At 42.6% G+C, this 14074-nt stretch overlaps 1 protein-coding gene across 1 annotated transcript; it reads right to left on the minus strand.

The window, feature by feature from the left end:
- Window positions 1–7896: 7896 nt before the first annotated feature.
- On the minus strand, window positions 7897–13321 carry ESX1 (ESX homeobox 1). Its single transcript, XM_023590398.1, has 4 exons — window positions 13031–13321; window positions 12516–12837; window positions 11437–11482; window positions 7897–8406 (listed from the first exon to the last, which is right to left on the minus strand). The coding sequence occupies exons 1-4, from the start codon at window positions 13314–13316 to the stop codon at window positions 8071–8073; spliced, it is 990 nt and encodes a 329-aa protein (XP_023446166.1). The 5' UTR covers window positions 13317–13321; the 3' UTR covers window positions 7897–8070.
- Between the last annotated feature and the right edge of the window lie 753 nt (window positions 13322–14074).

Genomic DNA, 14074 nt, shown 5'->3' on the forward strand with positions numbered 1-14074 from the left:
GCACAAAACCTGAATTACTGTACTTTAAAAAATTAATTTTCTTCCTGAATACTTCATAGTCAATACAGATATGTGAGCCCTGACACCCTACTAGGGTGCTGGCTTTGTCAGTACCTGTAACACCAGCTTTCTTTGCTAGTGATTAATTGTTCTTGTTTTTTTTTTATGAAGTCATTTGATGATATTAGGCTGCTAGACATATGGATAGTTTTCCGAACTCCTGGGTTAGTATTTCGGAATTTCACATTGGAAAAATCCTCCCATAAATGGATAATTGTTTCTTATTTGACCTCACTGGGAGCAGCTTGGCAATTTTATTGGCCAATAGGTAGAAATATGGCTGTAGCTTGTGCATGACCAAAAGAGGTTCAGGATGGAATGGACTGATATTTTATTTTGAATTTTTTATTATTATCTTTTTTAAAAAAGATACGTGGATCACACAAAATGTTACATTAAAAGATATAAGAGGTCTCCCCCCACACCCCTATTCCTCCAACATCAACAACTTCTTTCATTAGTGTGGTACATTCATTTTATTTGATGAGCACATTTTGGAGCATTGTTATACAGCATGGATTATAGTTTATGTTGTAGTTTATATCTCTCCCAGTCCATTCAGTGGGTTATGGATGGATATATATATTTTAAATCCAAAGATCTTATGTATGTGTGTGAGATTGTGTGTGCAAAAGAAAGAGAAGGAGCAGCTAATAATGCAGAACCCAGCTCAAGACTTGGATGGAGCATTTGAGTGCTCGGCTGCACCCAAGCTCTTCGGGGTAGAGAATGCTGGCTGACAATCTTAAAGTTCCATGCTGAGTGTGGGGAAGCTCATCCTCAGTATTTAAGAAGGGTCGACAATTAGGTAGCTCCAAAACTTGACCAAAAACCCAGACTGCAAAGCACAGCCAGTGGTTATGGTGTCACAGATTCTAAATGCAAATGAACAACTATAGATTCGCATCTACTGTGTGAAAGTGGAGAAAAGGGAAAGAGGAGTGGATACAGACACAAGTAAGATACACCCCTGCATCACTTCACTTCACTTCACTTACCTTCTTTATTTGCAGTGTTTAGGTTACAAAATTTTGTTGTGCAGCTATTCAAAGATAAACATTCTACTCATTTCTTTTTTAATAGTGAAATACAGAAATTAAATATGGAACTATGCCATTTGATACACTCAGACCTTCTTTTCATGTAAGATTAAAGAACAATATATACTCTAAATGTAAGACTGCAAAACTGCAAGAAACATTCCACTACTTTTATAACCCTTGTCAGATAAAATTTACCTGTAAATTTAAATAAATTACCAAAATAGGCACACATTGAAAACATTGGATAATCAGAGGTGTTGGCCCTATTCAGGCTTTGATCTTGTCTTGCTTTGTAAAGTGTGATATTTCCATAATCCAATAATATTGTCTGTCCATAGAATGCTTACCATTCACCCAGAGAAAGAGATCACATTCTCTTTTTTCTTTTTCTTTTTTTTTTCTTTTTTTAGTTTTTATTTTTTTACTTGTGCACTCCTTATATATTTTTTTGCTTTAGAGAAATAATAGGTTTATAGAAAAATCATATAAAAATTGCAGGGTTCCCATATAGCCCCCTCCTTATTACTAACAGTTTGCATTAGTGTGGTACCTTTGTTACAATTGGTAAAAGAACATAATTAGAGTATTAATTAATATTCATAGTTCATAGTTTACATTAAGGTGTATTTTTTCCAACATATCATCCTATTATTAACACCTTGCATTAAAAAAAATAAAATAAAAAAAGAAGTTCTCTGTTTTAAAAAAGGATAGTTTAAAGTAGAGAAGAAGGAATCCATTTAAATGGGTTAGGTAGAAGAACAAATTTAAAAAATAATCCTTTCTTGATACCCAATTATTTTATCTGCTTAATCTTTATCGAGAAATATTGCATGATGAAATATAAAGGAAACCCTTTGTTTCTCAGAATGTCCAAGAAATGGGGTTATTTTTCTTAATAATACTTTCTGATAAACTGAGAATTAAGAAGAAACCCATGTTTTGGTTTATTTCCATCTTTTCTGTTGAAAAATATGAAATATGCACCAGTCCATTTTCCTTGCAAATGTAAAGAATCTAACAAACTGTTCTGAGTGTTTGACTCAGTGCTAGAGACCTTGGTTTGAATTCTATCATAGCTTATCACCTATGCGATCTTAGCCAGGTTATTTAACCTCTTTGTATCTTGGTTTCCTCATCTCCAAAATAGCGATAATCATAATTCATGCATATTGTTTAGCACAGTATTTGACAGAAAATTTTAGCTGTTACCACTATCACTGTTTACTGTTGTTAACTTTAAAGCACCATACTAGATGCAGTGGGGGAAACAAGAAAAGTAGGAGACCCAGTTGGAGACTTCAAGTGCTTACTGTTCAGGTAAGGGGCATGAGAATTACATCCACCAAACAGTTAAGTTTCAGTGGCAGGCCGTAAGTTGTGAAGGTTTTTGTAAAATGAATGATCCCTACTTCAGCCCTATAGGGGTTCAGGGAAGGGAGGCAACAGCTGAAAAAGAGAAGGAGAAGGTAGGAGGAGGGGTGAAAGGAGGAAGAAAAGGTGAGATACAGACAAGCCCTGAATAATCAGCTGATGAGGAAGGGGGACGGGAATAACACAACCAAAGGCAAAGGTCAGAAATGAACATGGCATGTTCTGGGGATTCACTCCCCAGATTCTGTTGCTAGGTCTGTAGCTGGAAAATATGTTGGCAATTAAACTGAATGTGTGCTGACTCCTGGGACTAAATCGTTATAAAAAGCATATCATAATGAAAACAACATGGCGGCAGACTTGGCCCAGTGGTTAGGGCATCCGTCTACCACATGGGAGGTCTGCGGTTCAAACCCCAGGCCTCCTTGACCCGTGTGGAGCTGGCCCATGTGCAGTGCTCAAGCACGCAAGGAGTGCCATGCCACGCAGGGGTGTCCCCCGTGTAGGAGAGCCCCACGCTCAAGGAGTGCGCCCCGTAAGGAGAGCCACCTAGCGGGAAAGAAAGTGCAGCCTGCCCAGGAATGGCGCCGCACACACGGAGAGCTGACACACAAGATGACGCAGCAAAAAGAAAGACAGATTCCGGTGCCGCTGACAACAACAGAAGCAGACAAAGAAGACGCAGCAAATAGACACAGAGAACAGACAACCGGGGTGGGGGGGGGGGGGGAATGGTGAGAGAAATAAATAAATCTTTTAAAAAAATAAAAAAATAATGAAAACAACAGAAAGAAAGAAAAAAAATTAGAAAGAAAAAGAAAAGACTCTTTCCTGGTGGTTTGCCTTTTCCTGCAATAAATATACAGTACTGATGAACTGAGGTTCCTTGTTAATGCAATTCCATTTAATTGAGATATTGATGTATAATATGACTAGACTACCAGTTATGAAGGAGAACAAGTGATGCTTGTGCAAAGGTCCATGGCATGTCAAGGGGGCAATTAATAGAGTGTTCAAAATGCCATTTGAATTTTGCCTGTGGATTGAGGCTTTTCCATGTTCTTGGGGGAGGAAAGGATGAAGAGAAGCAGGGTGAGGCAAATGGACTTTGATTTCTGGCCATGGTTTTTGCTGCTACTCTTGGAGAGTGACTTCATTACTATGAACATGATTTCCTCATCTCTTCACATTCCACACATTGACCTGGAATTCAGCTAGTGTCTAGTCTCCTTGTTTCCTGTTGGGAAGGAATGGATTGAAGGATTTTAAACTGAGGGTTAAATGGAGTTTTGAACTGAAGAATGAACAGGTTTGGCCACAGAGATGCCCCAAAGCCTAAGCCTTTATGTAAAATATGCATCAGAAAAACCAATTTAGCACCTTACACTATTTCTGACTTCCTGTTGGAGATGAGGTTTCAATGTGGTGGGTAGGCCCATGGAATTCACTGGACATTCCTAGACATTACTTCTGGTTAAAGTGAAGAAAAAGACCCATCCTGGATGTTTCTTGGAGAGTTGGAGCTGGAGACCTGGGCCAGGGACAGTAACATTGTAGGACCCACTCCCTGTCCTGGTTTTCTCTCTTTCCTCAGGAGAATTCAAACCTGTCAAGACCCTGTAATGTGGGTGACCTGTTAAAGAAAAAGAAAGGTAGGGAGGAGAAGAAAAGAGAAAGTGCAGCTTTACTTTACCTTATGATCGGGCTTTGGGGAGATGTTAGGGGCTTATTTGCATATGAACCCTCCCAGAGGCACTACTCTGTTGCTGTCCCTGCTCACCATCCAATTCCTTACACCCCAGCAACAGTTTGGGGCCCAGCCATTGGCATGGATTTCTTCTTCCTTAGGTTGCCACAGCCTCCTTTTCCACTCCAGACTTTAAACATTTTTTGCTTCATCTCTTTATCTCCCTTGTTCAAGGATAACCGGTTAGAGACTCTTCCTTGGTCTCTACCCTGCCTCTGTTCCCTACCTCCACAAACCAATATTCTTGCACAGGCATAGAAAATCATGTTCCAATTCTGCAGTTCTCATAAAGGCCCTAGTTTTTTCTGGAGGCTGTGCTTTGGAGGGGTCCAGGTTTATCAATTATGCTGTCCATGCCTGTATGACACCTCTTCAATCATTTGTGTCCCCTTGTTTGTGAAGCACAACAGAGTGTGCTTTCAGAAGAAGTCTTTTATATTCCTAGAGTCTAAAAATATTTGCATGTAAATGTTGGGAATACAGATAGTCTCTTTAAGATCTATTCGTTGCATGGGGGTGGGTATACAGCCCATTGGGGTGCATTTGAAAATTAAATTTACACCATTGCACCTTGGTTCCCTGCCCACAGCTCTGAGCTGACATCTGAGGAGAGTGTGACATTGATGAAGGCAAACTGCAAATAACCACATTTTAAAATGAATGCTAATTGCATAATGACAGTTTCCAAACTATTAGACTTAGCCTACTTTACAAAAAGTTAATTCAACACAAGCCCAGAACTGGCTGTTGCTTATGTATTGTGCTGCCACTTGGCAGGCACCACTTTGGTAGGGGATTGGGGGAAATGAGAGTTATTGTAGTGGAAGCACGCTTGGCCTTTTGTGAGGAGGGTACAAATTGCATCACTCTCTCAAGGCCCTGCAGTTCAGCTTTCAAGAGTGGACACCAGGGAAGCAGACTTGGCCCAGTGGTTAGGGCATCCATCTACCACATGGGAGGTCCGCGGTTCAAACCCCGGGCCTCCTTGACCCGTGTGGAGCTGGCCCATGCGCAGTGCTGGTGCACCCAAGGAGTGCCTTGCCACGCAGGGGTGTCCCCCATGTAGGGGGGCCCCATGCGCAAGGAGTGCGCCCTGTAAGGAGAGCCGCCCAGCGTGAAAAGAAAGTGCAGCCTGCCCAGGAATGGCGCCGCCCACACTTCCCGTGCCGCTGACGACAACAAAAGCAGACAAAGAAACAAGACGCAGCAAATAGACACCAAGAATAGACAACCAGGGGAGGGGGAGAATTAAATAAATAAATAAATCTTTAAAAAAATAAAAGACGACGCAGCAAACAGACACAGAGAACAGACAACTGGAGTGGGAGGGGAAGGAGAGAGAAATAAATAAAAAATACATCTTTAAAAAAATATATAAAGCTTTCTTTCTCCTAGAATAGTTCATAACTTCTTCCTGCTTTATTTGAACATGAAATTTACTACTGTGAAAGCTCACTGGCATTTGCTCTTCAATGTGAAATAACTTTAGAAAGCAAGAGCAGCCCCAGAATTTTTAATTACTGTAAAATGCTGAAACTACTGTACTCCTTTTGAATTAAAACTGACATCTACTAAGATCACCTCTTGAGTGAGCATAGTTGCTGATGGCCAGTTTCTAAATATTTTTCATAAATCAAACTAATTTCCTTATATTAGAAAAATTAATTTTCATCTATGCCTTAGGAATATTTGAAATCCACTTTAGGAGATAGACTCTTTGTGGAATTACTTTTAGAAGAACTCTCTCTTTTAAAACCTAGACTGAGGGGAAATTATTATCTGCAGAAATGTTTTATACAGTTCTGCCCTCATCCCACCACCTTGCCTTAATTCATCTGACTCCTGGAAGTAGATGTAATTGAAAAATAGCATATATGTCTCTTGATATATTCCCTTATGGGAAAGGGTATTCACTTTTAAAATAATAATCAAACTTTATTTCAAAATAAAAAAATGAAACAACATACAAAAGGCAGCTCAACAAATTATGGAAGTATTACTCCTAAAAAGTTCTGTCCAGGCACTTGTACCTCATCTAATCCCAACAACATATTCAATTGTTCCTCCAGTGTTCAGGAAGATACACAGATGAACACAGATTAGTTAAATAACATAGTCAACGTTATTAATGAAGTAGATGAAGAAGAGAAAAAATGCTGAAAAAGAGTAAAAGGGTGTTCACTTTTTTCTTCTTCTTTTTCCAGGTAGCGGATATAACAAAAGTGTACTCAGTTTGTGGCAGATTGGTTATGAGGGTTAAGTGCAGGATTTGTTCTGAATACCGTTTGACTATGAGTCTCAGGAAGACAAGGTTGGACAGGGTCCTGGAACTTTTATTTATGCGGTCTTTATAGTTCCAAGAGGTCTTAAAGCACTGAGAGACCTAGTGTTTAATAAGGCAAGGGGGGTCAGCACTAGGCAACATCATCCGGTAAGGATAACAAAGGGCATGCATAGGTGCATTCCTGGAAGTTCATTGCTCCCAACAGTGGCTGTGGGCTCTGGGATGATGATGACCTCCTCTGTGCACAAGTCTCACATCACGGGCAACCTCTTTGCTGACTTTGACATCCATACATGTGGACAGAAGAGAGAAATGAAAACCATAGGACAATGTGGCAAAAAGTAGGCTTTCCCAAGGAAAGAAAGGTTTCCCTTCAAACTGCTGTGAAACTTGTCTTTGATACCCACCCCTGCCACCCTATTCCACCTGTCCCATGAAGAAATTCTGATCTAATTATAACAACTTTGTCTAAAGCCGTTGAAACCACTTCATAGTATGACCATGTTCATAAAATCATTCACATTGCCCAAGATTGCTCAAAAGCAAATAATTTACTAAAAAGAACTTAATACTGAAAAAAGTGGGTTTGGCCTCCCCCCTCCACCTCCTTACTCCCCGTTTTTGATGCTTTCTCAACTGGCCATTTCATATGAAGAAGATAGCATGAACAAAGCAAAGGTCTTACTGCTTCTTTTCATTGAGTGATTATTCTGGAATGTTGCTCAGGGACCACCTATTGCTTCCAGCACTACTCAACCAAAGAGTTCCCTTTCAGTGTTCAGTCAGAAGAAACCAGGTTTCTCTCAAGGATGGTGAAGGTGACAAAATACACTTGAAGGTATGATAGTGTTTCTGAGCTACAATAATATGCTCACCTGGGCTGGAGTGGGGAAGAAAGGGGTGAAGAGCCTCTTTCTGTTCATGGAGGAAATAGGGTATTGATTCTGTACCCCTATCTCCTCTGCAAAAATGAAGGGTGGTGAACTGAATTTGAAAATCCAGGTAAACGTTTGCTCCACCTTCCCATAAAGCCCTGTGAGTAGCTTCTTAGTTAGATTTCCTTAGAGTCCAGGATTGTGCCTGAATTTGTCAGAGTATGAATACAGCTTGGCCCTGGCTTGAAACAGTTCTCTCATTAGGGACATACCCCATCCCATTTTGTGGAAATATATAGTTCCAGGGGGCCAGAGTGGGAGTGAAGATGAGGAGAAAGAAATGCTTGAGTCAGTGTAAATCCCTCATAGACACTTGCCAAACTTCTGTGATGTGAAGGATGTTACCTCATGAAAGGAGCCCTCCTCGCCATACTGCTTGAATGGCTTTCCCCTTAGCAAATCCCATCCAAACCTTAATAAACCTATTTGGCACACCAAAAAATAGATATATACTGTTAATTCACATCTTTTATTGAAAACACAAAAATGTGCCCTAAAAGAAAAACAGAACACTAACTTTGTTCCTTTATTCAATTCATTCAACAGGTTTTGGTTTCTTAATGTTGTGCTATGCCCAATTTGTATCTGACAGAAAAAGTTTGGAAAAACTGTTATAGAGACCATATCTTAGAAATTAGAACCTGTGAACTGACCATTGACTACAGGAGCCCAGGCCATGCCTCCAGAAGCCAGGCCAAAGGGAGGCACAGGGGCCGTGGGTGGTACAGGCACACTAGGTGGCCTAGGAGCTCCGAGCAGCCCTTGTGGCACAGGTAGCCCAGATGGCCCAGGTGGACATGGCAATAGAGGAACACACGTCCAAGTAGGCTCCAGAACAGGCATGGCATTATAGGGCCCATTTAAGAACTCCACGGGTTGACCCATGGTGACTGGGGGAATGTTTCTGCGCTGTAGTGCCCTCTGGTGCCTCCTCCATTTGGCCCTTCTGTTCTGAAACCACACCTTTGCAAGGAAAAAAAATAGTTTAGTATATTGAACATTTAATGTCATATAAGAAAAACACAACATACAACTCTATATGCCATTGAGATTTTCAAATGGAACAGGGGAAGCGATCCCTTTATTACTAAAATATCTTAGGAAAGTTAATGCCACATCCACTCCCTTCAGCTAACCCTTAATGAGCTAAGCCTAGCCCAGAGGTTGGCACAATGCTCTCTCTCTCTCCTTCTTCTTCTGCTACTCTTTAATGATTTTTAGGTCATGGATGCAGATCCAGCTGATGTTCTCTGCTTTTAATGCTATACCTGGTAAGAAGATATATGAATATTGGTACCCTGACAGTTAACCATCAGCTCTCTAGCTGCCTCTGCCCCCTCCCCACTAGGGACAGTGTCACCCTGGTTGTGGGGGAAGTTGAGCATGATGGTGGGCTCATTAAAGTTAATACTGAGGGGAACGGTCCCCCTATTTGAAAAACCCATCTTCAGACCAAAGTAATTCATCAATAGGAGTGTGTCAGATTTTCAGACAGGTTTTCTTCAACAAAAGGTCATTCATCCTCTGAAACATCTGAGTATTAAAAAAGATAGTATGGCAAGGGAGGTTTGGTCAGAGGGCCCAGGGAGTTTGTGATTTGTCTTGCTGAGACACAAGAACTGCTGAAATCCTGGACATTGCCCTGATATTTTAGCTTTAGTGTTAAGGAAAATTTAGCCTAACTGGGTCCAAACTCACTTTCAAAACTCTTTTCCCAGACAAGAGTTTGAGCATACCATCGTCACCATTGTCAATTCTGGATGCTCCAATCTGTCCCACCCTCCAAACCTTCCTGGGTTGAGGACACAGTCTGTTTATTCTGCTCTAGCTACAGTTCTAGGATCCTGGACCGTAGGTGCCATTGCCCTGTGTGGTGGGGCACCCTAGGCCCTGCCAGCCCTACTCCATAACCTGGAAATCCCAATCCCACAATTCATTCCTAAGGCAGGGGAGTCCAACTAGGCATTTTGAGAAGATGGTCAACATCAGTATAGGGGAGGGAGCACAAAAAATCTCCTCTGTAAATGCCTGCCAACGATTTAAAAAAATAAATTCCAAACTCCAGTCAATTAGAACTTCACTCTCCTCTTAACATTCTACTTAATGAATTTTTCACTGTATTTAATCCTTTTGGAAGTTCCCAAAGGTGCACACTGTGAGACCAAGGGCCTCCTCTTCTTGCCTGATGGCTCATTTTCACTTACTCATCTTAGAAGTTAGAATCTTTCTGTGGCATAAAGATATAGTCTAAAGGCCAGCGTAACAGAGTTTACTTGGGAGGGATTCAAACATACCAATGTCATATCTCCCTAAACATAACCAAAACCCACAGTACACTGTGGTGTGGGCTGATATCTGGTTCATCTTCCCATAAAACAGGTCTACTATAGTTGCATAAGAGAGGACAGAGATCATTTATTAGAAGTTTCTTGGGGAAGTTCATGCTGTAGAGTTTGGAAGTAGATGAGAATACTGTCTTTTTATTTGTCTTGTGCCTCATTTCCCCTTCAGAAATCTATTGAGAGCACTAAGCAAATAAACCCAGAGAGGTGGAAACACAACTCACCAAACCTTAAGTTTTTTCCCCTCTGAGAAAATGGAGGTCTTGTCCTCCCAATCTGAAGCCAGGCCTGACTGCTGGCCCAACTTGTGGCATTAGGTTACCAGCACTCAGGGGCCTGCTTTTAGGCTACGTTTCTGGATACCACCATCAGATATGCAGCCCTTTTCCATCACTGCGGTCAGACATGCACTAAGGTAAAAGCTAATAAGCCCATCCTTATTTATTTTTTTTTGCGGGGGTGGGGGGTGGCGGGGGATCACTTCCTTGATGCAACTTATGATTTTCTGTGATCTCAAATAGGCATCATTTGATCTCTTGACCTAAAATTAGTCATCACTTCCTGAATAAATGAAAAAGTATTTCAAATTAACACAGGTTAAGAATCTGGCCAGAACTGAGAGCAGCCCTTCAACCAAATCCCACAAAACCCACCTTCTTAGGATAATACCACTAAAAAGGAAAAATAAACCCTTAGATGGTAAAAATTTCTCAAATGAACATTCACTTATGCATTTGGTAATTTCATAAAGTTGAATTTGTATGGCAACTGCCATGCATAAAGTTTAACTGTATACAATTCTTCTCTAACCTTTCCACCCTTCTTAGGTCAGTGGAACTTCACTAAAAAATGTTTTTTTGGTTTCATTTTTTAGACAGATTTCCAAAGCTTGAAAACCTTTCCCCATTACCACCATGATGTGACAATTTTAGCAATGTTTTCAGGATGACACAACAAAGTATTCCAGAAAATTAAAATTTAGGGCTGCTATTCTCTATATTACTTTACAAAACACTTAAACAACAGCAGGAGGACCAGGTACTTGGACTTTGAAGCCATCTCCCCCCATCAGCCTCAGTTTAACTAAACATACATTAGTTAATCATGTACCATATTCCGCGTGTGAATTAGTCCCTCACCCCAATGTCTAAATATTGATAAATTCACTCATTTAGCTAAGAGCTTATGCCTGGTTTTAAATATTTTAAATAATTTATACAGTTGAACTGTTTTATAGCCAAGCTCTTCAGTGCCTGAATTTGAATGCCTCTCAGAGGACTGAGCCCCAGGTATGACTCTGAAGAATATGAACTTTATTGGTTTATATACATATATACACATACACATGTGTATACATGTGCATGATTATATATGTACACACACATGCACACATATACACGTACTGCGACACACAGGAGTAGAAGTTTAGGGAATTGTATTTCCTATAGTAATGGGCAATTTCCATAAGCTTGAGTTTACTTATCCCATTTTCCCACCCCCAAGACCACCAATGTTTAAAACTTATTTGCCAAACACGGAAAAGACAACAAAATCACACTGACTTGAGAATGTCCAGGACAAAACCACCCAAGTCCTGAAGCATGTTTTAGAATGGCGGCCCTGCCAAATTGCTTTTTCAAGATTTACTGACCTGCACTCTGATGTCAGTCAAATTCAGGCGTCTTGCAAGCTCCTCTCTGGGGGGGGGGGGGGGGGGGGGAGGATCACAAATGTTCAGTATTTAGACTTGAGGATGAAATGAAATCTATGGATATACATTTCATGTTTGTTTAAAATTTTCTGTCCCCCTTCCTCATACAATTTTCTGTAATAGAGCTAGCAGCTCCTTTTTGGGAGGGTTTTCCCATAGATAACTTACCTGTTACAAAAGATGAGAAAAGGGAACACATGTAAAAGTGTCTGGAAGCGTGTGTCTTAGTCAAATGTGACTCAATCACTTTTTCTGCTTGTGGAACAGCAAAGAACAACTCTAGAAATATTTTCTTAGGCGGCCCCTCCGTGAAAATAAATAAAACGCCAGAACACCTTTAAAAGCAGTGTTTTGAACCAGAGTATATCTGTTTATTGTAAAAGGGAGAGAGGTGGACTCTCAAGAAGGAAACTCCAAACCATGAGCCTAAGGAAAGTTCTTCTTTGCTCTTTGGGGGTGAAGGATGAATGCAAGAGAATCAGAAACGGCACCTTCAAATCCCACACGGATCAGTCCTGGTCCCCCATCTCTGCCCGACCAGAATAAGCCCATCCCTTTGTATATTCAGCGGACTGAAACTACCAGGGCTCCGGGGTCCCGCGGTTTTGTGAAGATCCAGGCTATATAGCCTGATTGGAAAACTGCACTCCACGTGGCAGTGCTGGGACTAGGGTGAGGCTAGTGAGGCACTCGCTCACAAAATTTAAAAGGCACTAAAAAAACCTCATGAATCAAAATAAGTAATATTCTAATACAATACTTTAAAATATTAAAACCCACGATGAATAGTGTCAAAATTTCAAGTAGACAGCATCCGACCTTGCCTCACTCGCCTCCCCTTAGTCCCGCTGCTGTCTCACAGCCCTTCAAGCCCAAAGCCGTCATTCCAAATCTGGAGACCAAGGACGGGTCATCTAGTTGATTTTTTAGCTCAGGTAATGAAAGAAGGGCCCGGGGAGAGTTTCAGTGCCGGCCAGGGCTGAGCTGGAGCCCTGTGGAGAATTGTGCAAGCCTCTTACCGTAAGGACAAGCCGGGGTATTGAACGTGATGGAAAACGCTCTCCAACTCCTGTACCTGCGACGGGGTATACGCGACGCGCAAGCGGCGCTTCCTTTCCTCACTGGGCTGTGGCTCCACCGCCGCCGGGGCAGCCGGCTCCTCCTGCCTTGGCTCCTGCCTTGGCTCTAGCTCTTGGCGGCCGGAGTCCCCCAGGCTTTCGTCGACCAAAAGGCCAAGAACTCCTGCGCCCAGGTAACCTGCTGCTGCTCCCTGTTGAAGTTCGGCCCGTGTTTCCTTCTCACCTTCTGTTAAAATCGTCGAGGTCAGGGTACATGTCGCATCTGGGAAAGGAGGAAAATAAAAAGAGAGACCAAGGCGTTGGAGCCCACGATGCGTGGGCAGGAGAAGGCGAGGGAACGTGACGGAAGAGCAGCGGCGGCGGCCGCGCAGCGTCTGGTCCACTCGCCTCTCCCAAGTAAAGTTCGTTTCTTGGATTTCGACGAAGCACGTGTCCCCGTCCAGCCAGGCACTGACCATACAGGTCTTTGTAAACTCCCAGGTTGCTGTAGCCGGTGTCATAATAGCTGCACCCGGGTTGAGGCTCCATTTTCGAAGGGCTGTCGTCAAAGATGTGACGCTCCGCCGATTCTGCGGTGGGGTCCGCCGCGATCCGCGAAACGGGATTTAGTGGCACGGCCGGATCCTTTTCCGGTGCCGGGATCTCTGAGAACGCTGAGATAAGGCCTTGCGTCTTATATAGAGGTACGGTGCCTTCCGCCAGTCTAATGCGTACACGCTCCCGCCCCTTAGACGCCCACATTAGCATTCGCTTTACATCTAGTTGGTGTGGGTGGGACCCGAAGGGGGCGCTCACGCGGGAGTGTAAATAAAATAGGGCGAGTTAATGTGAGAATGGCGTCGGTAGTGGGTATGCTGGTGGGAGAGACCGTGGCCCCGACTTGCAGCTTAGTTGACTACTCTCGAGTCGGGCGGGGTGCCTGATTGGAAGAAGGGATTGGGCAGGATTATGAAATTATATTTGGGGGCGGGAAGGGGGCTCCTACTAGCTCCTAGATTTCTTGGAGAAGTGTGTGGTGAATGTTCCTCCGCCCAGCCCTCGTGTTAGGCAGCCCGCGCAAGGCGCTGCGCCCGTTACTTCTCTAGAGGAAAAGCCCCAGAAATAGGGTTGTGGAAAGCACGGAGTCCTCAGCAGCGCAATTCACGGTAACTAAGGGATAAAACTTTGGTTTTATTCCGTTCGCCCCCAAAATCTGTACTAGTGATTAAAACGAAATGATTAGGGAGCGGGCTGCTTACTGTTTTTTGTTTTTTTTTTGTTTTTTTGCCACCACCTTGAAATCAGAGCCTGCCGTGCATCCCGGGGGGTGGGAGCTTGGGGCTAGGTTTGCAGAGCAGTCCCGGTGCTCAGGTGTAGGTCCCACGCGCCTCTTTAGAAAGCTCTGAGGACTCCAGATTTTTAGAAGTGAACTCACGTCATAGTGCAAATGTAGAAACCTGCCTTTTGCTTAGTGCATCCAAGAACTCCTACACTACCTGGGCCCCCTTCCTTCGGACCTT

The sequence above is a fragment of the Dasypus novemcinctus genome, chromosome X, assembly GCF_030445035.2.
Source record: "Dasypus novemcinctus isolate mDasNov1 chromosome X, mDasNov1.1.hap2, whole genome shotgun sequence".
Lineage (NCBI taxonomy): Eukaryota > Metazoa > Chordata > Mammalia > Cingulata > Dasypodidae > Dasypus > Dasypus novemcinctus.